The sequence below is a fragment of the Canis aureus genome, chromosome 33, assembly GCF_053574225.1.
Source record: "Canis aureus isolate CA01 chromosome 33, VMU_Caureus_v.1.0, whole genome shotgun sequence".
NCBI lineage: Eukaryota > Metazoa > Chordata > Mammalia > Carnivora > Canidae > Canis > Canis aureus.
Genome location: NC_135643.1, coordinates 24,815,213 through 24,839,933, shown reverse-complemented (window position 1 = coordinate 24,839,933; position 24,721 = coordinate 24,815,213). Strand labels below are relative to the sequence as shown.

At 34.9% G+C, this 24,721-nt stretch overlaps 1 protein-coding gene and 1 long non-coding RNA gene across 7 annotated transcripts in view; one reads left to right on the top strand and one right to left on the bottom strand.

Annotated features, from left to right (window-relative positions):
• CENPE (centromere protein E) overlaps nucleotides 1–24,721 on the top strand; it is an 89,325-nt gene that overhangs the window by 32,992 nt on the left and 31,612 nt on the right. For 4 of the 6 annotated variants that reach the window (XM_077882175.1, XM_077882174.1, XM_077882178.1 and 1 more), the window contains 22 exons: nucleotides 865–987; nucleotides 1,071–1,236; nucleotides 1,684–1,838; nucleotides 3,585–3,902; nucleotides 4,015–4,287; nucleotides 4,443–4,601; nucleotides 8,371–8,574; nucleotides 10,412–10,570; nucleotides 12,880–13,170; nucleotides 14,444–14,734; nucleotides 16,147–16,389; nucleotides 16,540–16,698; nucleotides 16,886–17,170; nucleotides 17,311–17,415; nucleotides 17,585–17,872; nucleotides 18,465–18,623; nucleotides 18,802–19,083; nucleotides 19,885–20,043; nucleotides 20,693–20,962; nucleotides 21,777–21,935; nucleotides 22,100–22,390; nucleotides 23,645–23,749. In XM_077882175.1, the coding sequence (XP_077738301.1) occupies nucleotides 865–987; nucleotides 1,071–1,236; nucleotides 1,684–1,838; nucleotides 3,585–3,902; nucleotides 4,015–4,287; nucleotides 4,443–4,601; nucleotides 8,371–8,574; nucleotides 10,412–10,570; nucleotides 12,880–13,170; nucleotides 14,444–14,734; nucleotides 16,147–16,389; nucleotides 16,540–16,698; nucleotides 16,886–17,170; nucleotides 17,311–17,415; nucleotides 17,585–17,872; nucleotides 18,465–18,623; nucleotides 18,802–19,083; nucleotides 19,885–20,043; nucleotides 20,693–20,962; nucleotides 21,777–21,935; nucleotides 22,100–22,390; nucleotides 23,645–23,749 (4,644 nt within the window). The remainder of the gene's footprint in view (nucleotides 1–864; nucleotides 988–1,070; nucleotides 1,237–1,683; nucleotides 1,839–3,584; nucleotides 3,903–4,014; nucleotides 4,288–4,442; nucleotides 4,602–8,370; nucleotides 8,575–10,411; nucleotides 10,571–12,879; nucleotides 13,171–14,443; nucleotides 14,735–16,146; nucleotides 16,390–16,539; nucleotides 16,699–16,885; nucleotides 17,171–17,310; nucleotides 17,416–17,584; nucleotides 17,873–18,464; nucleotides 18,624–18,801; nucleotides 19,084–19,884; nucleotides 20,044–20,692; nucleotides 20,963–21,776; nucleotides 21,936–22,099; nucleotides 22,391–23,644; nucleotides 23,750–24,721) is intronic. The other 2 variants (XM_077882176.1, XM_077882177.1) reach the window with 2 other exon arrangements.
• LOC144303792 (uncharacterized) overlaps nucleotides 754–24,721 on the bottom strand; it is a 29,981-nt gene continuing 6,013 nt past the window's right edge. The window contains exons 2-3 of the long non-coding RNA XR_013370767.1: nucleotides 1,208–1,331; nucleotides 754–972 (exon numbers count right to left, since the gene is read on the bottom strand). This is a non-coding gene — a long non-coding RNA (uncharacterized LOC144303792). The remainder of the gene's footprint in view (nucleotides 973–1,207; nucleotides 1,332–24,721) is intronic.

Sequence of the window (24,721 nt, the reverse complement as noted above, 5' to 3'; positions counted from 1 at the left end):
GTTGTGAAAGTGATCTTACTATGGTAAGGTCATGGGAAGAAAAGCAGTTTCATCTGATCCTGGAGTATCTATTGATAGAGTGGCAAGCAGAATTGCCCACTTTTTAAAAATTGTTATTTCTTTCTCTTAATTCATCCAACTTATTCATTTGTTCATTGTGCATTAATACTCTGCCAAACACATGGATGGCTGAATTTATGTAAGCTGAATTTAAGATAAAAAATTATATTATCTTAAAATGACACTCAGAGACTGGATCTTCTCATGTATTTATCAATCATTTGCATTTTCTGTGAGTTGCCCGTTCATCCTGTTTGTCTATTGGATTTTTTGTCTTAATTTGTGGTTTCATATACTTAATTTTAACTATGAACTACTCACCTACCATGTTTTAGAATAACTTAAAAATACATAGGAAACAATTGTGTGTTAACTTTTTTTTTTTTTTTAAAGATTTTATTTGTTCATGAGAGAGACAAAGAGAAAGGCAGAGACATAGAGGGGGACATGGAGGGAGAGACATGTGGGACTCAATCCCCAGGCCCGGGATCCCGCCCTGAGCCGAAGGCAGATGCTCAACCACTGAGCCACCCAGACATCCCTGTGGGTTAACCTTTTATAAACAATAGCAAATTTCTTCAGTCTATGTAATACTATAATATGGAAAAATATAATCAGAGGTTTTAAAGTATTTTTATTATGGAAAATCTTTCTTTTCATCTTTCCTAAATACACATTTGATAATTAGTATATTTTCACTATTTTTTTATTTATCTGGAATAACATCTGTGTACGTGTTCTCTAAAGTCTTTTCCAATTCTCAGAAAGTTAGATTTCACTAAATTATTTTTATCATGTGTATAGGAAAGCACTGAAGACCTAAAACAAATGAAACAGACTTTACTTGATGCTGAAACTGTAGTCCTTGATGCTAAGAGAGAATCAGCCTTTCTTAGAAGTGAAAATCTGGAGCTGAAAGAGAAAATGGTAAGTGATTCCTATAATATTTATAATAAAGCAGTTTTTACAATCAGTACATTTCTGTGAATTTGTAATATTTTTCTTAATAGAAAGAACTTAGAAGTAGATACAAGCAAATGGAGAATGATATTCAGTTATATCAAAGACAGTTGGAGGCAAAAAAGAAAATGCAAGTTGATCTGGAAAAAGAATTACAATCTTCATTTAATGAGATAACGAAACTCACCTCCCTTATTGATGGCAAAGTTCCAAAAGGTATTTCATAATTTCAGACTTCCCTCTTTGCAGATTTGACTTTATCTGGAAACCTACATGAAGGATTTTGTGACTACATTTCAATGATTAGAAATCTATTATTCAAAAAGAAAAAGAAAAAGAAATCTATTATTCTCTGATCTGATTTTTTTAATAGACTAATATAAGTTTCAGTATCATTTGGTATTACTATTTATAACTGTTTCCATGGAATTAGAGTCATAAGGGTTTAGGAATTATTTTTCAAATAAATTGGACCTAATTTTCAAAAAGTAACAATCTAATTGTTAAAATTTGAAGAACTATTAACAATCAGGTTACCTGTTAACCAATACTCTTTCCTTAATAAATTTTATATGGTCTGATTAAATGATCTAACTTTGCCTGTAATTTAGATTGTTACAATAACTGCAAGCTGTTTTATTTAATTTACCTAAAATGTCCTAGGTTTGCTCTGTAATTTGGAACTGGAAAGAAAGATTACTGATTTCCAGAGAGAACTAAATGAAAAAGTTGAAGAAAATGAAGCTTTGCATAAAGAAGTTAAGTTGCTCTCAGCGTTGAAATCTTTACCCTCAGAAATAGAAATGCTGAGGAAAGAGGTAAACACATTTTCAAGCAAATAACTCTTCTTTTGAAATAAAAACCTTTGTGATAGCACTTTAAATATTTTGCCATAGTTTATTTTAAAGTAGCAAGCAAGAGACTATAAACATTTCATTCAGCTTGTTGGGAATAGAAATGATTGTAGTTCCTCCTGATTTTTACTACTAGACGTAAAAACACATTTTCAAAGCATACTTAACAGTATACTTAGTAACATTATTCACCTTGCAACCATTTCTACAGTCCTCAAATGTTGCATTTAAACAGAGTTCTAGGGGTGTCTGGGTGGCTCAGTCAGTTGAGCATCAAGTCTTGATTTCAGCTTGGTCATGATCTCGGAAGTGGTGAGATCTAGCCCCGCAGCAGCTTTGCACTTAGTCCATTCCCTTTGCTCCTTTCCCTTTGCTCCTCCCCCCGCACTCTAAAATAAATTTAAAAATAAATAAATAAACAGAGTTCTATAGGGGGTGTCTGGCTGGCTCAGTCAGTAGAGGGTGCAGACTCTTTTTTTTTTTTTTTTTTTAAAGATTTTATTTTTCATGAGAGACACAGAGAGAGAGAGACAGAGACACGCAGGCAGAGGGAGAAGCAGGCTCCATGTAGGGAGCCTGATGTGGGACTCCATCCTGGGACTCTAGGATCACGCCCTGGGCCAAAGGCAGGCACTAAACTGCTGAGCCAATTTTTTTTTTTTTTTTTTTTTTTTAAGATTTTATGAGGGTGCAGACTCTTGATCTCAAGGTTGTAAGTTCAAGCCTTACATTGGGTAGGAAGATAACTTAAAAATAAATTCTTTAAACAGAGTTCTATGGCCCATCCTTTTTCTAATCTTTTTTTTTTTTTTTTTGCACTAGTCTTATCACTATGTTGAATAAAAAAGAGTAATGAGATATCAGGGAGGGCAGTGATAGTTTAGAAATCAGTGTAAATCTTGTAGGCTAGTGAATAATCCCATAAACCATCTACCAGCCTTTCCTTTCTCTCTGCCTTTCTAAAAGAAATAAAAATGACAAGTGTTTGAAGACCAAATGACAGACATCATGCTAAAGAACTCTAGAAACATTATTTTATTCAGTCATCCTAAAAACTCTTTAGTGTAGTTGCTATTTTTTAGCTCAACCAATAGTTGAGCTTCATAGATGCACCTCCTATCCTCAGCCTGTGATTGAAACAGCCCTGCTATATTATCCCTGTCCTTGGTCTCTGCTTTAGTTCACTTCTCTTCTTCCCACCATTTCTACCTTACCTTTCACAATGATTTTACTTTTTATAAGCTGGCTATGGCTTATTTAAATAATAATTCAAATAAAGCTTAATTATTTAAACTATTCAGGGATTACATTTTTAGAAATCGGAGCTGCATTCAAAGGCTTTAGGAAAAAAATGTGTCAAATTCTAAGAAAAATCATAAAATGTCTGACACACCAAGAGGTTAGAAAATAGAATGATAGATAAGGAAATAAAGGCACATATTGAAATGAAATGTTTCTGAGTGTCCCTTATGCATGCATTTCTTACTAGAACCCAAAGAGATCAGAAAACAAAACTTTTAATGTATTAAAAAGGATAATACATTGTTAAGGGGTTGGTGATGATAAAAATGTTGCCTTTCCTCGGTCAAAGCTTTGCTTAGTTACAGTCTTTCCACCCTGCCCCAGAAGAAACTCTTTCTTTTTTCCCTGACAACTGCTTCAGTAGATCACACATTGCTCACAGAGCTAAATTTTATTTCTTTTCCATAGATACATGATAAATCTGAAGAGCTCTATATAATAACATCGGAAAGAGAGAAATTGAATTCTGAAGTAGTTCAAAAGGAAAGTAGAATTCAAGATTTACTTGAAGAAATTGGGAAAACTAAAAATGATCTAGCAACTATCCGGTTGAATTATGAAAGCACTGATCAAGAATTCCAAGATTTTAAAAATCATCATATTGAATTTGAGCAAAAGTATAAGATGGTCCTTGAAGAGAATGCAAGAATGAATCAGGAATTAGGAAATCTCTCTGAACAAGCTCAAAAACTTGGTTTAAGTTTGGATGCTTTGAGCAACACAGAGGTTGGTATAAGACACCCTCTAGGGAAGTGATCTGTAGTCTTCTGGGGTTTAGTTTCCATATATATACACCATGGAGTGCTCTGCTTTTTCACATTTACTTCTTATTTTAAAGCTTTCTCCCAAATCTGAAGAACTTCTACAAAAAACAACTGAGAGTCAAAAAAGATTAAATGAAGTGGAAGAGCTGAAGGAACAATTAGAAAGTACAGGTTCAAGGCTGCAAACTATAGAAAAGGAAAAAACACTGATTGCTGAGCAACTTCAGCAAACCTTGGTAGAAGTAAGAACCTTAACCCAAGAAAAAGATGACCTAAAACAACTCCAGGAGAGCCTGCAGATTGAGAGGGACCAACTCAAAAGTGACATTCAGGATACTGTAAACATGGTAAGGCTTTGAGTAAACTCTGAAAACTCAGAGCCTCTTCATACAAATATTACAGGAGCCATCACTTAAGATTCACGTTCAAGTAGTCACTACAAAGTTATTCCTACTGGTTCACATTATTCTAACAGAAATTGTTTTCCGTTTTTCTGACAAAGAATATAGACACCCAAGAACAATTACGAAATGCTCTTGAAGCTTTGAAACAACACCAAGAAGTAATTAACACACTAAGACTGAAAATTGCTGAGAAAACTTCCAGGCATTTGGAAACAGAGGAAAACCTAGGAGAAGCTAAGGATGAATTCCAGGAAGAGGTAAAAATAGTGCTTCCATCCAAAGTTTTTATATATGTGTAGATGAGTTTTCCCTTTTACTTGAAACACTTAAGAACATAATGATAGTCTCAATCCCATTTATCATCCACTGTGCTAGTAACTAAAATAATTTACAAGCATAACCCTAATGTCTTTGAAATAACTTCAGATATAACTGCTTACAATCAATTTGAAACAAAAAGAGAGAAATTCATTTGAACTTTGAGCTGATATTTTCAGAGGCCTGATGTATTTTTAATGTCTTTGAAAACGCCTCTGAATTCTAAAATACTTGGTTTTATGTCAGATTTTAAATATGAAACTTGCTTAGAGTTCACTATAAAATCAATGTGTATATTGCATTTATGACTATTTCTAGGGCTTGTGCTATAATATTAATGTTAGAAAAAAAATATTAATGTTAGAGGCTTAAATCTCAACCTTAATTTATTCTAGATGGTATGGCTCATTTTGTCCTGCGACCTTAGGAGAATAAGGTCGTCTTTTTTTTTTTTTTTTTTTTTTTTGGGAGAATAAGGTTATTTAATTATATACAAGAAAGGCTAATGTTGTGTTTGTTTGTTTGTTTTTATAAATTTATTTTTTATTGGTGTTCATTTTGCCAACATTGTTTTTTGTTTTAAGAGCTGTGTTAGTCCACTAGGGTTGCCATCACAAACTATCACAGACTGGGTAGCTAAAATAACAGAAATTTGCTTTCTCTCAGTTGTGGAGGCTAAAGTCCAAGATTAAGGTGCTAGAAAATTTGGTTTCTGTTAAGTCTTTGCTTCCCTGCATGCAGATGGCACCTTCCCTCTGTGTCCTCACATGGCCTTTTTCTTATACTTGAGCTAAGAAAGAGCACTAATGTTTTTTCCTCTACTTAAAAGGACACTGATCCTGAGGCGCCTGTGTGGCTCAGTTGGTTAGGCAACTGATTCTTGATTTCAGATCAGATCTTGATCTCAGGGTTGTGAGTTTGAACCCCACATCTGGCTCTGAATGAACGAATGAATGAATGAATGGTCACCAGTCCTATGAGATTAGGACCCCAGTTTTATGACCTCATTTAACCTTAATTACTCTCCTTAAAGACTTTATTTTCACATATAGCCACATGGGGTTAGGGCTTCAACATGAATATTAGGAGGACACAATTCAGTCTCTAACAGGTGATTGCATATAATTTTGTACGATGGATTCATTTACTGTCTTTCAATTTTATGTACTTAATACTATTTAATCTAGAATATTTGCTACCAGGAATTTAAAACATTCATCAGTGGGAGACTGATGAAATAATCTTTTGTACATCCATAGCTTGGAATAGTCTATGTAGATATGTATGTATATAGATAAGGCAACTGGGTTTTATATGGTCATATAATTTTTTAAAACTACATATTATATGCAAACAGAAAAGTCACCAGATGGACATATTACTAAATAAAAGCAAATAACTACTTCAGAATAATTCAGTAAGCTCCAGCTTATGTAAATAAATCTTTATATAGATTTATCTACTATTCTATATAAGCAAGCTTTTATTTTTCCCATGGGGTACAGTATTTTTGCCTTGGAAAAGCTTTTCCTCCCTCTCCCTATGCTTCAGTTCTTCTCTCCTAGAAAAGCTTTTTCACTTGTTTTAAATATCTTGTGTTCTCAGCTTATCTATAGTTTGGATCCACCAAATGAGCCAAAGGCGTTTGACCTTGATTTGAAATTTCTGACTTTCACTTTCATTAGAGGAAGGTTTTTTGAAAAGATTTTTGAAAATAAGCCAAAATTAATAGCTGCTTTAAACAAATGTAAAATGCAATCATAGGGCCCCCTGAGAAGGGGCAATGGCAGCAGAGTGAGGGAGAGGGAGAGTTCTATTCACTGGAACCAGCTGGTTTGTGGTATTAAGTTTATGTTAGAATCATCTGTGTTCATAAAAAATGTCCTACTGGCACTTTTCTGTTTCTTGGAGTTTCTCAAATCTGGGATAGAAGGGTAGGATCAGCTTGGTCTTCTGTTAACATGTTCATGATGGAATCTCATGTGGATCCCTCTATTCATCTGGGCCCCAGAGGGCTGTATTAGTAGGTCTCTCATGAATTCCCTTAGAGTGCCCAATTTGAATCCTGCCTGATGTTTCTCTCTAGAAATGCAGTTCCTCTAGTCTGTCTCAACAGAAATTTTAAACAATGATTAGTAAGCTTATCTAATGTAAAAGACACAATTCTTTTTCTTTATTTTATAATATCTGTTAGATTTTGCTCATGATAGCTGAAATACTTTCTGGGCTGAGTTCAGTTCTGAAATGTACCTTGGGTATTCTCACATACTTTGTCTCAGCCTGCTTTGTTTTTGTGTACATTCCTACATTTAGAAGTATAGATGCAAGTTTCTGAATTACAGTATCTGACAAGCTAGTCCCAATGACTTTTCCTTACCTTAAGTTCTCATGTAATTAGCTCTGTGTTTGCTATTGTCAGAAACTCATGCATGCTGCCAACAGTAAGAGAATAGATTTGTCCAAACTCATTTAAGAGAATTGAGCAACTACTAAAAATTACAATTTGAAGATTATGTAACAGCATGGGAAAATGCATGTGATCTAAGTGGAAAAAAGCAAAAACGAATTTTACATATATTAATCATTAGTCATAATTACTGTGTTCAAAATTTTTTCAAGGACAAACTGAAAGAAAATATTCTAGAATTCTAGTACTGGATTGTGTAAACTAGTGACATTGGATGGGATTTTTCTTTCTGTTTTTCAGTTTCTAATGCATTTGTAGATTATCATAGAATTTTTTTAAGCTTTTATTTATTTGAGAGAGAGAGCAGGGGACAGAGAGAGAGGAAAAGAGAATCTCAAGCCAACTCCCTATTGAGCGTGGTGCCTGACACAGAGCTAGATCACATAACCTTGAGATCATAACCTGAGCCAAAATCAAGAGTTGGATGCTTAACCAACTGAGCCACCCGGGCACCCCTATTATTAAAACTTTTTAAAACATATGTGGCCGATATGGAGCTGAATTTATTTCCTGGATGTGTAAGGTTATATAGTGATAACCTAATTTCATACCATTGATTATAATGTCAGTCTTTGTCTCCTTTTATCAAGGAGTAAACATATTAGATTATCTTTGCTTAAGACTTATTAACAGATAAATGAATTTATACAACATGCTTTTCTTAAGCAGAATATAAAAAGTATATATTTTAGAAAGATGGATTATACTACTATAATATGAAATCCGTTTCCATCAAAATTATTTTGCCCTCTCATATGATAAAACTCCATCCAGCCTTGTATGAATACGACTGCTTCTGAAAATAATGATTTCTTGAGTGTGAGGGATAGAGAATTATTTCCAACTTTTGATGGAAAGAATGTGGGGGAAATGTGAGGTAGCTTACTCTTTCATAAAATTAGGTTGATCTATTATCATACATGACGATACTTTTAATTATCTACAGCTGTGTAGGTAGTTCTTATCCATGAACAAAAGTATGCTTAAGGGCATAAACTCTGGAGCCAGACCTCTTGAGTTCAAAACCTGAGTGACTTTGGGCAAAGGACCTGTCATCCTCTCTGGGATTCAATTTCCTCATCTGTCAAATGTAAATATTACTAGTACATACCTCATAAGGTTAGAGTGAAGATTAAATGTATATGCAAGTAGTGCCTGATAAATAATTTTAAAATGTAAGTTTTGGCAATTTTTATTTAAATTGTTATTAATTGAGAAATTCTTCTTTATTTATATTTTAGATGGTTGACACAGATAAAAAACAGAATTTGAAAGCCAAAAATACTCAAGCACTGGTTGTGAATGTTGAAGATAATGAGCTAACTGAGCAACAGAGAAATATATTTTCTTTAATACAGGAGAAGAATGAACTGCAACAAATGTTAGAGAGTGTTACAGCAGAAAAGGAACAGTTAAAGACTGACTTAAGGGAAAATATTGAAATGGTAGGATCTGGCACTGTATCCTTACTTAGCAATATGTTTTTGTCTTGTATGTTCTGGGTTTTTATGACTTCACTGAGGCATAATTTACATATGAGAAATGCATCTCATGCAAGTGTACAGTCTGATGGCTTTTGACAAATATCACTCCTTGTGTACCCTCCACCCTAGTCAAGATGTAGAGTATTTGCCTCACCCTACAGAGTTCTCTTGAACCTTGACCCAGTCAATTCTAACCTCACACTCTGCCCTATATAGTCACTGTCCTGATGTTTTTTAAATATAGATCACTTTATCTCTTCTAGAACTCCATACAAATAGAATCATACAGCATGTACTCTTTTGTACCTTACTTTTTTTTTTTTTTTTTTTTTTTTTTTACACTCCTTTTTATTTCTGGTAGTGTTCCATTTTGGATAGACCACAAGTTGTTTAACCTTTCTCCTGTTGATGGAAATTTGAGTTCTCTCCACTGTTTGGCTATTTTGAATGAAGCTGCTGTAGTAAACATTCTTACATAAATCTATGAACTCTTTAAAAAAAATTTCTCTAGGCTAAGTATCTAAATGGAATAGCAGGGTCATAGCAAATTACTAAACTGATTTCCAAAGCAGTTGGACCATTTTACATTCCTATCAGCAAATTAAGAGAATTCTGATGACTCCACATACTCAGTACTTCATATTCCTGGTGATTTCAATTTTAGCCATTCTATTGGATATGTACCTCATTGTTTTCGTTTGCCTTTCCCTAATGATTAAGGATATTGATAATTTTCTCATATGCTTTTTGGCCATTGCATATCTTTCTATAAGTTATCTGTTCTCTCAGTGTTGTGTTGTAGATTTTAGTGTTCCAATCTTGTCCATATTTGGTTAAATTTGTTCCTAACTGTATTCTCTTTTATTTATTCTGTTGTAGTTTCTAAACTTCATTTCTAATTATTTGTTAATGTTTTCCATATTGTCAAATCTACTTTAGTTTTTGTATTTAGGGACAGTATAATATGGGTAGATCGAAATTAGCATTTTTAGAAGTTTACTGTGGATTACAAGAGAACCTGACCTTTTGTGTAATTTTCCATATTCTTGGGATTGTCTGTTAGGTCAAAAGAGCTAAGTATAAATAAGAATACAGACAGAAGTTGTAACTCTTCTTGGTCTTACTTTGCAGTGTTTCTGTGGTCATGACCCTTGAGAATGTCACTGTTTTAAGTTTATAACTAGGGTTAGCCCAAGTCATGCTAGCAAAGATTGGCTGCCATTTTGAGCTTGCTGTTAACTGGTGCCCCAAACCATAACCATTCTAGCATATGAAAAGCCCATAACTGTAGTCTCACCATCAGTTCATGAGAGCTTAGAGACAGTCTCCCTTGGCTTGAGGGTGGGAAAATATCAAACCTCTCAAGATAGAATACTAAATCCAGTTCTAATTCTCATGGTAGGAATATAAGTGAAGCAATAAAGAAACAGCATAAAAAGCAGATGTTTGGCATCTATATGATTAAATTAAAGACTTTCTTTTTTGGGGCGTGTGAGTGGCTCAGCGTTTAGTATCTGCCTTCGGCTCAGAGTGTGATCCTGGAGTCCCAGGATCGAGTCCCACATCAGGCTCCCTGCATGGAGCCTGCTTCTCCTTCTGCTTGTGTCTCTGCCTCTCTCTCTGTGTCTCTCATGAATAAGTAAATAAAATCTTTTTTAAAAAAAAAGAACTTTCTTTTTAAGGCAGTCTTTTCCCATAGAATTTGCCATGATTTCTTCATTTTCAGGCTGAGATAAATGCTGATTTTTATCGGATTTCATAAATGTAATATTTAATCTCAACTTTCAAAAAATTCTAGACTATTGAAAACCAAGAAGAATTGAGAATTCTTGGAGATGAACTTAAAAAGCAACAAGAGATACTTGTACAAGAAAAGAACCACACTATAAAGAAAGAAGAAGAACTCTCTAGGACCTATAAGAAATTAGCAGAAGTTGAAGAAAAGTTAAAGGAAAAGGTGAATTTTTAAAGCTATCATCCTGACTAAACTTTTTTTTAGTACATTTTGATTGCAGTAGAACTAAATTCTAGAAATAGCATATATTTCCCAAATGAACAGATCTTAATGCTAATATTAGTGGACAGTTTCAACACCTACCTAGCTCTTAACCAACATCCTTTTTTGTGAGATTTATCTTACCCTAATCTTTAGATGAGACATTACCTTGATTCATCTAAGTTAATCATACAATATTCATTCATCAGAGACTTACTGGGAACCACCTTAGCCCAGGAGCTGTTCTGGGTACTTGAGATCCATCAGTTAATAACACAAAGATCCTGCCTTTATAAAGATATATTAATGATTCTTAAAATTCTTTAAAGAATTCTTTAAGATTCTTTAAAGATTTTTGACCGTTACCATCTCTTAGACATTTACAGTTTCCTGTGTCATTTCTTTTATGGAAGTCAGGTGCTGTTATAATTCATAAGAGCTAAGACTCTTGTAATAATGGTGCTGCCCAAGTAATTCTAGAGTGTACCTACAAAGATTTTTTTCTGTTTTAAGGATAGTGCCAGATGCATTATAAATAATAGATTGTGATTTCCCACTGTGCTTCTGTGGAGTGCTTTTTCCTAGTATGTACTCTCTTAATTCTCCTCCTTTTCACTATAACGTAATCAAATACTAAAATCTTATGTCAGTTTCATACTCATCCTAAAGAAGGGAATTAACAGGCTTGTATAAAACATAATGCCTCACTAAAATGGACAACTCAACTCAGGAAACAACACATATTGACAAGGATGCAGAAAAAGGGGAACCCTCTTACACTGTGGGTGGGAATGCAAACTGGTGCAGCTACTCAGGAAAACAGTATGGAAGTTCCTCAAAAAGTTGAAAATAGAGCTACCCTGTGACCTAGTAGTGCACTATTGGGGATTTACCCAAAGGATACAAAGAGTGAATCAAAAGGACATGTGCACTCCAATGTTTATAGCAGCAGTGTCCACAATAGCCAGAATATGGAAAGAGCCCAGAAGTCCATTGACAGATGAAGGATAAAGAAAATGTGGTATATACACACAATGGAATATTACTCAGCCATGAAAAAGAATGAAATCTTGCTATTTGCAACAACATGGATGGAGCTAGAGGGTATTAGCGTAAGCTAAATAAGTCACAGAAAGACAAAAATACCATATGATTTCACTCGTGGAATTTAAGAAACAAAACAGATGAACATAAGGGAAGGGAAGGAAAAATAAAATAAGAGAAAAATCATAAGAAATTCTTAATTATAGGAAACAAACTGAGGGTTGCTGGAGGGGAAGTGGGTGGGGGAATGGGGTAACTGGGTGATAGGCATTTAAGGAGGGCACTTGAAGTAATGAGCATTGGGTATTATATGCAACTGATAAATCACTAAATTCTACCTCTGAAACTAATAATACACTATATGTTAATTAAATTGAATTTAAGTAAGTTTAATTTAAAAAGTTGATGCCTTATTGTTTGGGCCAACCCGTAAGGACCTCATTAGAAGTAAAAATAGATTATCCAAAAAGTTTTTAAGGAATGAAGAATTACAGTTATTTGGCAGCTATACCTTTATATTTAATGTTTCTTTTCAAGTTTTTCTCATTTTCACTTTGTCTCCTTAATTAAGCTACTGATACTGTATTAATTTCCTAGACCCTCTATCAAATTACCATAAACTTGATGGCTAAAAAATAAGAGAAATTTATTGTCAAATTTCTGAATCTTAGAGGTCCAAAGTCAAGTTGCTGGCAATACCATGTCCCTCTGAAGGCTCTAAGGAAGAATCTTTTCTTGAGTTTAAATGTTTCTTTAAAACCGAGCCAGCTGGAAAAGAGGAAGGCAGTTAGGATGATGTGGTTATAATACCAACTATTCCTGGCTGCCAACTGTCCTTGGTGTCCTGGGCTTATAACTATATCCCTTTTATCTCTACCTCCATCTTCATAGAACTTTCTCTGTGTGCCCTTTTTTGCCTCTTATAAGGACTCTCATTGCATTTATGGCCCACCCTACTCCAGTAGAAATCCATCTGTAAAAACTGTATTTCCAAGTAAGGTCATATTCTGAAGTTCTGAATTGACTTGAATTTTGGGTAGAACACTGTTCAACCAACTACAGTCACTGTGCTTAGAAGGTTACTTTACTTGAAAGCTGTTTGACCATTTACATTGGGAGTGTATGCAGGGCTGTGATAATGATTATTTCAGTTCAGAAAATACATTTTACGCAAGAATTTTAAGAATATATAGGCAAAATGATAATTAAAAATTTTATTTCTTAAGAACCAACAACTACAAGAAAAACAGCTACAACTTCTTAGTGTACAAGAAGAAATGAGTGAGATGCAGAAAAAGATGAATGAAATGGAGAATGTAAACAATGAATTTAGGAACCGAGAACTGACATTGGAACGTATAGAAATGGAGAGGCTAGAGGTGGCTCAGAAGCTCCATGAAAATGATGAGGAAATGAAATCATTAACCAAAGAAAGAAATGATCTAAAGGAATTACAGGAATCATTTGAATTAGAGAGAGAGCAACTTGAAGGATTCATAAGAGAAATCGAAGTTACAGTAAGTTATTACCCTTTTCTTTCATCTATTAAATGTTTCTTTAAAATGGAACTGATTGGAAAAGGGGGAGGCAATGTTAGGATGATGTGGTTATAATATTCTTTAAACTCCATTTACTAATAAAGGGACTAGAAACAAAAGAACAACTAAAAATTGCTCACATGCATCTTAAAGAACAACAGAAGCTATTGATGAACTAAGAAAAAATGTTTCTGAGAAGAACGTTCAATTAATAAATACTTAGAAGGACTTAGAAAAATCCAATACTGAATTACAAGAAAAGATTTCTGTCTTCCTTCTCTCCTTTGTCCCTTCTTTCCTTTTCTCTTTGAAGGAAAGATGATTAGTAAGTGGTGAATGTGTTTGTTCATTTATTGGATATTATTTGTTGAAAGTCTAATGTGGCAGGCAGAGTTACAGGTTATAGAAATAAAATGGGAACAAGAGGAACAAAATTTCTGTGATCATAGAGCGTAATCTAATGGAAAGAGATGATAACGGGTAAATAAGCAAACGAACAAAGGTAATTTGAGATAATGGCAGCTGCTATAGAGAAAATGAAACATTGAGATAACTGAAACAACCTATGTTAAAGGCCACCATGTGCAAGGTATTGAAACTGTGAGTGAATGAGTCATTGTCCTCCCCATGCCCCCCCCCAGTAGGGGCATATAAAATAATCCCTCAATTCCAGTAGGACAAATGCAGAAATAGGACATGCAAATTTATATGGAACCATTAATGACCATAGGAAAGGGGAATCAATCTGTAAACATAAAAAAATTGAGACATAGCATTGGAGCTCATCTGAAAATGAGGGACCATTCATTAATTGACATATAATCTGCTCAATGATTGATTTTTCTCTGGTAGCATTTGGGAACTAGTAAAGAAATTAAGTGTACAACTCACTGAATCAACAGTATGTTAGTCAAGTATAAGAATTGGTTCACTCTGGATGTAAGCTGGAGCAAAAGAAAATTATGGCAGAAAATGACCAGCAGAAAAGTCATGAAGAACTTCAGTAGGAATCAAGAGAATGTGAATAAATTGGGGAGTTCATGATCCACAGTAGGCAGTGGGTTCTAGATCACTTTTATTTCTGTGGACAGTATCCTCATCTTTTCTCTTTAAAGAATTATGATAATACAGCAGCTCTTTCTGCTCATGGGTCCTGTCCCCGTGCTTTAATAAAGTCACCTTTTTGTGCGCACACGCACAAAATCATAATAACCTCCAGATAGTAACCTTGGTATTTTATGTATATCACAAGATCCCAGTGCTTCATGAGGAACAGGAGCTACTGCCTAATGTGAAAGAAGTCAGTGCTACTCAGGGAACAATGAATGAAGGGGAGATATTGAAAAAGCAGTCCAAAACCAAGGATTCAATGACACCAGCACGCATAGAAATAGAAAGGCTTGGGTTGACTGCAAAACTTCCAGAAAGTCATGAAGAAATAAAATCTCTAACTGAGGAAAGAGACAACCTTAAAACAATAAAAGAAGCAGTTCAGGTTGGACAAGAGCAACTGAAAGAAGACAGTAGAGAAATGTTGGCTGAAGTAAGTTTCATGCTTTCCTTTGATTTAAGAGGTGTTTTATAAGAATCAAGTCTTTGAGGGATGCCTGGGTGGTTTAGTGGTTGAGCATCTGCCTTTGGCTCGGGGCATGATCCCAGGGTCTGGGATAGAGTCCCACATTGGGCTTGTTACAGGGAGCCTGCTTCTCCCTCTGCCTATGTCTTTCCCTCTCTCTTTGTTTCTCATGAATGAATAAAAAAAAAAAAGATCTAAAAAAAAAATCTTTGGGGAAGGAAGCACTTGTGCTACAGTTACAATATTACTACCATGTTTTCTTTAAATGTCTCTTAATTATAAAGTGATTGGAAACAGAACTAAAAATATAAATACTAGCAGGGTGCCTGGGTGGCTCAGAGGTTGAGTGTCTGTCTTCAGCTCAGGTCATGATTCCAGGGTCCTGGAATTGAGCCCCATGTCAGACTCCCTGCTCAACAGAGTCCACTTCTCCCTTTCCTTCTGCCTCACCCCCTGCTCGTGCTCTATCTTTAAAAAAAAAAAAAAAAGAAGAAGAAGAAGAAAATCTTAAAAAATTAAAATTATAAATACTAGAAAACTAGGTAGATGTGAGTGTAGGTAGGTGTGTGTGAGAGAGAGAGAGAGAAATCTTCCCCCTTTTCTCTCCACATTGCCAACACCCTGATCCAAGCCACTGTTATTTCTGTCCCTGACTTTCTGCAGTAGCCTCCTTACTGGTCTCCCCATATTCATTCCTATAGTTCTGTAATTCATTTCCCATTCTGAACCCAAGTAATCTTTTCTTCTTGAAGTCCTTTAAAATCATTTATTGCTGCTCTTGAACTGAAGACCAGAATCCCTCACATGGCTTACTTATGAGGCCCTAAGTCCCATTCCTTACTGGTCTCTAGCCATATTTCTGCTCACTCTTACCCTTGCTCATGATGCTTCAGCACTGTGCTTGGTCATTTCATGGCTTCCAGATGTTCTGGGGTCCCTGCCTACAGCATTTCCATTCCCCCTTGCCCAACTAGTTCTCTCATCCTTCAGATCTCAGTTGAAGCTTTCCATCCCCCAGGAAACCTTCCTAACCACTAAGGGTAAGTTAGGTCTGCCACATACCCTGCAAGAACCCAGAACCTCTGTTGGATAAGATTTGGCATAATGTCTATCTTTCCCTCTAAAGTGCAAGTCTCAAAATGGCAAATATCATATAAGTCTCATTTACCATTTTATCTCTAGCTTCTAGTAGGATGGTGACAATACAATGAGCCCTCAGGAAGTTAGTGTTCAGCACCTGAGTATTGTCGAGTGGGAGTGAAAAGAATGCTCTGTAACGAGCCACTGAATCCTGACTTCATTGTTTTAGGAAGTATCATGATTTATTTTATCCTAGAGTTAAAATAAAAGATCTTTGATTGTCAACTCTATTGTTTTAGGATTCTCTTAATATCTCAGAACCTCAAAATAAACAAGAACAGTCCTTTGACATGAAAGAAAGAGAAGATGAAGCTGAGGAAATCGTGAGTGAGTTGGAGCAACTGCAGGAGCAGCTTAAAGCCAAAGAGGCACCACAGCCAAGAGTGGGCATGGAAAGGCTTGAGATGTCTGAGAAGCTACAAGAAGTTCTTCAGTCTGAAACTAACCAACTCAAAGAAAACATGAGAGAAATCATAGCTAAAGTAGGTTTCACCTTTCCCCATGTGCTTTTTTTTTAACACTTTATAAGCAGATATTTGTGCAAAAATTAAGCCTTTCAAAAAAGAAGTTAGAGTGTAATAGTTAAAATGTTTCTATAAATTTCTCGACAATTTTCTCTGATAATAAAGCAGCACCTGGAAACTGAAGAGGAACTGAAAGTTGCTCGTTGTCACCTGAAAGAACAAGAGGAAACTATTGATAAGCTGAGAGTGAATCTTTCAGAGAGGGAAACTGAACTATCCAGCCTTCAAAAGGAATTAGAAATAACCAATAATGAATTACAGAAAAAGGTAAATTGGGGGTGAAGTTCATGTAGGAGAAAACTTGAGGGAGCTAGCTTAACTGAATTGTAGAAACTAATTTTATGTACTAAATTGTTATGCAGAACACTCTGGGTGTTTTTCCTTTAAAAACAAAAACATTTATGTATACACACACACATATAAACACACATGTTTTATGTGTATATGTATTAAGATCCAAGAGCTTCATGAGAAACAGCAATTTATGAGCACCAAAGAAATCACTGAGACTCAGGAAAAAATGAGTGAACTGGAGCAATTAAAGGAGCAACTCAGAGTCAAAGATTCATCATTACAAAATATAGAAAGTGAGAAGCTTAAGTTGACTGAGAAACTTCAGGAAAGTCAAGATAAAATAAAAATTGTAATTAAGGAAAGAGATGAACTGAAAAGAGTACAGGAACTTCTTCAAATGGAGAGAGACCAACTCAAAGCAAACATTAAAGAAATTGTAGCTGAGGTGAGTTTCCTTCTAATGTTTTTTGGGGTGTAAAAATAGTGTTAAGGTAGTTAACAGATTCACTATTGTTTCATTTTTACCCAACCATAAAGGGACTGAAAATCAAACAGGAACTAAAAACTACTTATGTTCTTTTGAAGGAGTACCAACAAACCATTAGTACTAGGAATATTTCAAAGAAGACAGACCAAGAAGCAAATATTGAGAGAGTTATAGAAAGTTCAGATGCTGAATCACAAGAAAAGGTAGATCTTGTTTCATTAAGTTGGAAAATGACATCTGATTATTGTGTTGCTCATTGTCCAGTAGAAGAAAATAGTATATACATTAAAGATGACTGATTTAATTTAGAAACAATTTTTATTTTTCCTACAAATTTCTGCCTGTGTCCTAACTTGTTTTATTTTTTCCCAGATTCAAGAACTTCAGGAGAAAGAGCATCAGCTTCTTAAGATGAAAACTGTCAGTGAGACTCAGGAAAAAATATGTGAGATGGAACACTTGAAGAACCAGTTTGAGGCCCAAAAGTCAACTCTGGAAAATATAGAAATGGAGAATGCAAGGTTAACTCAGAGACTTCATGAAAACCTTGAAGAAATGAGATCTGTTACAAAAGAAAGAGATGATCTTAGGAGTATAGAGGAGACTCTCAAAGTAGAGAGAGACCAGCTCAAGGAAAACCTGAGAGAAACTGTAATTAGAGTGAGTTACCACCTTTCCCCCATTCAGTAAATATGACATTGTATCCTAAAAGAACCATGGGCAGAAGGGTTGATGGGAGTGTAAAATCCATCCAACTGGGTAAGGTTGGAGGGGTAATATTTGATAATATATTTCAAATATTTCAATAAGTTTATTCATTGACCCCAAAAGTCCAGTCATAGCTATTTATCCTGTACACATCACATTAACACAGTTGTGCAAAGATATCTGTAGAAGGATACTCATTGCAAAAAGTTGCAATAACAAAACAAAGCAAACAAAAAGAAAATAAGGAAAATGCTAAATGTCTATCAGCAGGGGACTGGTTAATTAAGTATAACACATGCAGACCATAGACTAGTAGGCCACTAGTAAAGAATGAGGTGGTGCCAATGGTGCTGATTTGGAAGTATCCTATTGGGGAAAGGAGATAAGCTGTGGAGTAATATATCTAGCATGTACTGAAATTAAGGTGAATTTAGAGGATGAGACCTAAGGGGGCAGGGCATATTTACCTCTTGCCCTCTCTATCTTTCTATACACTGAATTTTCTTACTCTGAATATACCATTTTCCTTTCTCTAATAATAAAGGACCTGGAAAAACAAGAGGAACTAAGAATTGCTCGCATGCATGTGAAAGAGCACCAGGAAACTATTGATAAACTCAGGGGCCTTGTTTCTGAGAAGACAGATGAACTATCAAATATGCAGATAGATTTAGAAAACACAAATGATGCCTTAAAAACACAGGTATTTCTTTTTTTTTTTTTTTTTTTGAAAGGTTGAATTAGGTCTTTTATGTAATGAAGCAGGATATGAATTAGCCTAAAATTGAAGACAAATATTTGCCTACCTAATTTTGAAAGTATTATTTAATATTTTTTTCAATATCTATCTATATCTTAATTTATTGTATGATTATCTCAAGATCCAAGAACTTCAGGAGAAAGAACATCAACTTCTTAAAGTAAAAAATGATCTCAGAGAAAATATGTATCAAACAGAGCAATTGAAGGAGCAATTACAGGCCCAACATTCAACCCTGGAAAGTGTAGAAACTGAGAGGCTGAGGTTAAGTCAGAAACTTCATGAAAACCTTGAAGAAATAAAATGTGTTACTGAGGAAAGAGACACTCTAAAAAGAGCAGAGAGAACCCTCAGGATGGAGCAATGCCAGCTCAGAGAAAGCCTCAGAGAAAAGGAAGCTCAAGTAAGTCACTCTTCCTATACTAGTGAGTAAACATGATGTTTTCCTGATAACGGTGAACCATTCTTTGACATAAGTGGCACCATAGATATGAGTGAACTGATAACCTTTCAGGCAGGTAATTTGGTATTGTTCTAAAAGTGTTAAATTCTGTAACCATTATTTTCTTTTTATTTATTTACTTATTAAGAGAGAGAGAGAGAGCGAGCACGGGAAGGCAGGCAGAGCAAGAGAGAAAGTCCTAACAAACTGAGTTTGGAGCCCCACATGGGGCTTCATCTCAACAACCCTGAGATCATGACCTGAGCTGAAACTAAGAGCCAGACTCTCAACAGCACCACCCAGGCGCCCCTGTAACCAGTATTTTCTTTGTAGACTTCATCCTACATATATATTTATGTATGTACACAAGCACACAAGGTTGTTGATTGTAGCAATTTGTAATAAAAAGTGGGAAACAAGCTAAATGTCCATCAGAAGGAAACTCAGTAAATATGAGCGATATGTCATAATACTCTGCAACACATTAAAAAGAAGAAATTGATTTGGGCTTCCAAATCAGGTTATTCAAATCTTAGAGGGAAAAGCAAGCTGTAGAATAGTATATATATCATGTGTTTGCTTCTCAAAAGTAAGACTAGGTCGTGGAGAGGTGAGGGCAGGGAAAATTTATAAGTTTCTAATAACAAAGTTGGAGAGTAAGAAGTAATAGTTTTATTATTTTTACTAAGGAAATGGGTCACTTTTAGGAAAAAAAAAATAGCATTAACCTGTGTCACCATTCTTAAAATTTCTCTGACAAAGGATCTGGAAAAACAAGAAGAACTAAGAATTGTTTGCATGCATGTGAAAGAGCACCAGGAAACTATTGATAAACTCAGAGGCCTTGTTTCTGAGAAGACAGATGAAATAGCAAATATGCAAATGGATTTAGAAAATTCAAATGCTAAATTACAAGAAAAGGTATGGAGAATATGCTTGCTTGGATATTTGATTTAGTTGTACCTAAACTCCTTTGGGGGATGTAAAATGGTTTAGCCACATTGGAAAACATCTTAACAGTTCTTTACTGTTGCTGAACATATACCTACCCATAACTCAGCATTTCTTTTTTTTTTTTTTTTTTTTTTTTAACTTTTTTTTTTTTTTTTAACTCAGCATTTCTATTCCTTGAGTATATACCTAAGAGAAAAAAAATGCATACTTCTACATGGCTATGTGCAAGAATGCTCATAACAGTTCTGTACTCATAACAGCAAAAAATGGAAAACAAGTGAAGTGCCTATCTATAGGAAAATGGATAAATCTATTGTGATTTATAAGTTCAAAAGCAGGCAAGATTCATCTAGAATGAAAAAAGTTCAGAACAGTGTTTAGTTGTGGGGGGGGCATACAGGAACCTTATAGTGGTGCTAGATATGTATACATGTGTCAAGAGTAATTAAGCTATATACTTAAGATTAATGTACCTCAAAAGAAAAATTCTGTATGAAATTAGGCAGGATATTAATGAGCAACATAGGAAGACTTGTCTTAATCAATTTAGACACTATTCTTTATGCTTCTCTTAAAAACTCTGTGTCCTAACACATTATTTTATGATTACCTTCAGATTCAACAACTTAAGGCAAATGAACATCAACTTTTTAAGCTAAAGGAGGATGTCAGTGAGACACAGAAAAAGACGTCTGAAATAGAGCGATTGAAGAAACAATTGAAGGGCCAAAGTTTAACTCTGGATAAAATAGAAATGGAGAACTTAAATTTGGCTCAGAAACTTCATGAAAACCTTGAAGAAATGAAATCTGTAATGCAAGAAAGAGATAATCTGAAATTGGAGAGAGACCAGCTCAAGACAAACCTACAGGAAACCATAGCCAGAGTGAGTTGTGCTCTTTTTACTTACCCAGTAAACATGTTTTTAGTACAAGAAGCTTTCTTTTTATTTATTTATTTTTTTTAATTTTTATTTATTTATGATAGTCACAGAGAGAGAGAATGAGAGACAGAGACACAGGCAGAGGGAGAAGCAGGCTCCATGCACCGGGAGCCTGACGTGGGATTCGATCCCGGGTCTCCAGGATCGCGCCCTGGGCCAAGGGCAGGCGCCAAACCGCTGCGCCACCCAGGGATCCCAGAAGCTTTCTTTTTAAAGTACTGTTGAACATGTAAATGTTAAAACCTTCTAGGGAGACAGTTTAACAATGCCTTATTAAAGATTTGTCAGCATATATATTTGCTACAGTGATTCCACTTGTAGTGATTTATCCTACCAATATATGCGCACATTGGGGCAGAAATACAATAGCGTTCACTGCAACATTGTTAGTGCTGACGAAAATCTAGAAGCAATCCAACTGTCCACCAGGCTAAATGGGGTACACCTGTATAATGGATTACTCATAAGCATGAGAATGGGGCCCTTTTTACATAGTGTACTGATTTAGAATGATGTCCAAGTGGTATGAAAGGGACGAAAGCACTGACCGAGTTCACCAGGAAGCCCAACGAGGATAGATGAGGCTAGGGACAGGGACTTTCATTTATGTCCTTCTGTACGGTTCCAATCTGGAGGTGGTGTGCTTGTTTTTTGAACTATGAGCGTGCATTTTTAAAGATTTTGGTTAACTATTACATCATTAAGAAAAGGTAATGTACCTTTATACCATGGTATTTCTCAATTTCTTCTAATAAAGGATTTGGAAACACAACAAGAACTAAAAATTGCTCTTTTGCATTTGAAAGAACACCAAGAAACTATTGATAAATTCAGAGAGAGAGTTTCAGAAAAGACAACTCAGATTTCAAATATCCAAAAGGATTTAAATAAATCTAAAGATGAGTTACAGAAAAAGGTATGTGTTGTTTTGTTCTTTGAGGAGTAACTGCCCACAATCATTTGTGGAATAAGAAAGGATATAGATACAGATATAGAGATATACATATAACCAGTAGACACTATTTTCCTTCCTTGAAGGAATTCTGTTCACATTCTAACTTGTTTTATAATGATCTCAAGATAGAAGAACTTCAGAAAAAAGAGCTTCAACTTCTCAAAATGAAAGAAGATGTCAATAAAACTCATAAAAATATAAACAAAATGGAACAATTGAAGCAACAGTTTGAGGCCCAGAACTTATCTATGCAAAGTGTGGAAATGGATAACTTAGACTTGACAAAGAAACTTCATAAATGCCTTGAAGAAAAAAGAATTATAGCTAAGGAAAGAGATGAGCTAAGGAGGATAAAAGAGTCTCTCAAAATGGAAAGAGACCAATTCAGAGAAACCTTAACAGAGATGATAGCTAGCGTGAGTCCAGAATCTTCCCTTATCTAGTAACTGTTTATAAGAATCAAGCTTTTTCAAAAAGGGGAATAATTTGGTTTTGTTGTGGTGTGGGGTTTGTTTGCCTTTTTTGTTTTGTGGGGGGAGAGGAGGGTTGTTTGTGGGTTTTTTTTCTTTTTAGAAATTTCTACAAACAGTAAAAGATCATAGGATAACTATTACTATAATTTTTCACACAAATAGAAGATGCAGTTTTAAAAGAAGCCAAAATATTTTTCAGGAAATATCATTTTAATTATTTATTTTTAAGAAAAAATTTCTTACATAAAGCATACTATTTAATTTTTTAAAAAGGTTTTTAAACCAGGAAATGCCATTATCCTCCATAAAAAAATATTTGAAGGACTAGATTTGTAAAAGAGCTAAGTGCCCATCTCTCTGTCTCCTTATGATGGAGTTTTAGGCATGGGATCTTCTCAGTGAAGTTAGAGGGAAGCGGCCAGACACACAGCAGAATGAAATTCATCCAGTGAGACTGTCTTTAGGTATTCAGAATCACACCTTAAAAAACTCAGTGGAACCCTCTAGAAAATAACATACAATTCAGACAAGAAATTGCATAAAATCTATAAAAATCTTTTATTCTCATAATTCAGCAAGACTAGAACACCTTATCATTTGCAATATCAACAGAAACATGGACACTTGGGAACCATCCTTATGTGGGCCCTAATTAAATTTATAAAGAAATTTAATTCATTCAACAAATATTTATTAAACAGTGATTCTTCTAAATAGTGTAGTGAATAAATGAGAGAAAAGGTTTTGTTTTATATTTCTAATCAGAAGTACAAAAAGGAACAGGATATGTATTTTATGTTCCATTGTGCTGGGAAAAGTCTGAATAGATAGATATATTTCAGGTGGTTTTGCTAGTGTATTAATTGGCAACAATTCAGAGACTTGAAATTGTAAGAATCAGATATAAATCTAAAATCAAATTTGTGACTGAGCGTTATGGGAATAAATCCTGTCTCAAAAAATAATGTGGTTCTTACACGATTTTTCTTAATGAGTTGAGGCCACTCCCTACAATACTTAGTGGTACACTTGTTATTTATTTTCTGGCCATTTTTAACTTTGTTTTTGAGTTGCAAGCTTATAATTCCATTATTGAAATGACATGAAAAAATGTAATTGGAAAAGCATATAGAGGTTATAAATATAAATGAATGTAGCTATAGTTGAAGCCTTATTTTTTTCTTTGTATCAATGCAGGACCAACAGAACCAAAAAGAGATAGTAAAATATGAAAAAAGGTTACAATGTAATGAAAAACACCACCTCACAGAAAGCCTAAGGGAGAAGTGCTCTAGGATAAAAGTAAGTGTCCCATGTTAAAATTATGAATGAATATTGGTACCCTTCCAAAGGCCTAAATGGAATCAAAGGAACCTCTATGGAATGAATAGATAGTGTTCAGTGTTTTTTTTAAACTTTATAATCTAGTATAGGTGTGCATGTGTATGCATATGTATATGCATAAACACACAAAACTGGTAGGGGGAGGGAGGTATGATTTTAAGGCCCCATTGGAAAGGTGGTATTTGAGCAAATACCTGAAAGAGGTAAAGAATTAAGTCACATAGCTGTCTGGGGGAAAAACAGGATGAGAAGAAAAAATGATGAGTACAAAGCTCCTGAGGCAGAAGCCTGCCTGATGGGTTCCAGGAACATCAAGAAGGGGAAAAGCTAATAAGAAATGATGTCAGAGAGCTCATGGGGAAGATACAAGCTGTGGGGCCTTGAAAGATCTTTGGGTTTTACTCTGAGTGAGATGGATATCTGTTGGAGGCTTTTGACCATGTGAGAGACATAGTCTAACTTACATTTGAAAGGGATGACTCTGATCGTTGTGTTAAAAATAGAGAGTAGAAGCAGGAAGAACATTTGGGAAACTAATTCCAATAATCCAGGCAAAGATGATGGTGGCTCAACCTAAAGAGGTATCAGTGAAAGCAGTGGGAAATATTTGGATTGTGAATATATACTGAGGGAATGATTTAACTGTCCTTCCTCTTAGAAGGCAAGATCCCTAAAGACTTTTTTGGTGTGTTTTTTATATCATTGAGCACATTCCTATCAGAATATGTTTTAAAAGTATAAACGAATGACTATACAGGGCTGTTCCATACCATAATTTGATCATACTGAGACCAAAGGCGGGAATCCCCTTTCCAACATCCCAGATGAATGAACAGCCTTAAGTTATTAAAAAGGAAACTCATTGTCAGCAGCCCTTTGTTTTATTATTTAGCACCCTGAATTAAACGTGTCATTTGTTATATGACTAGC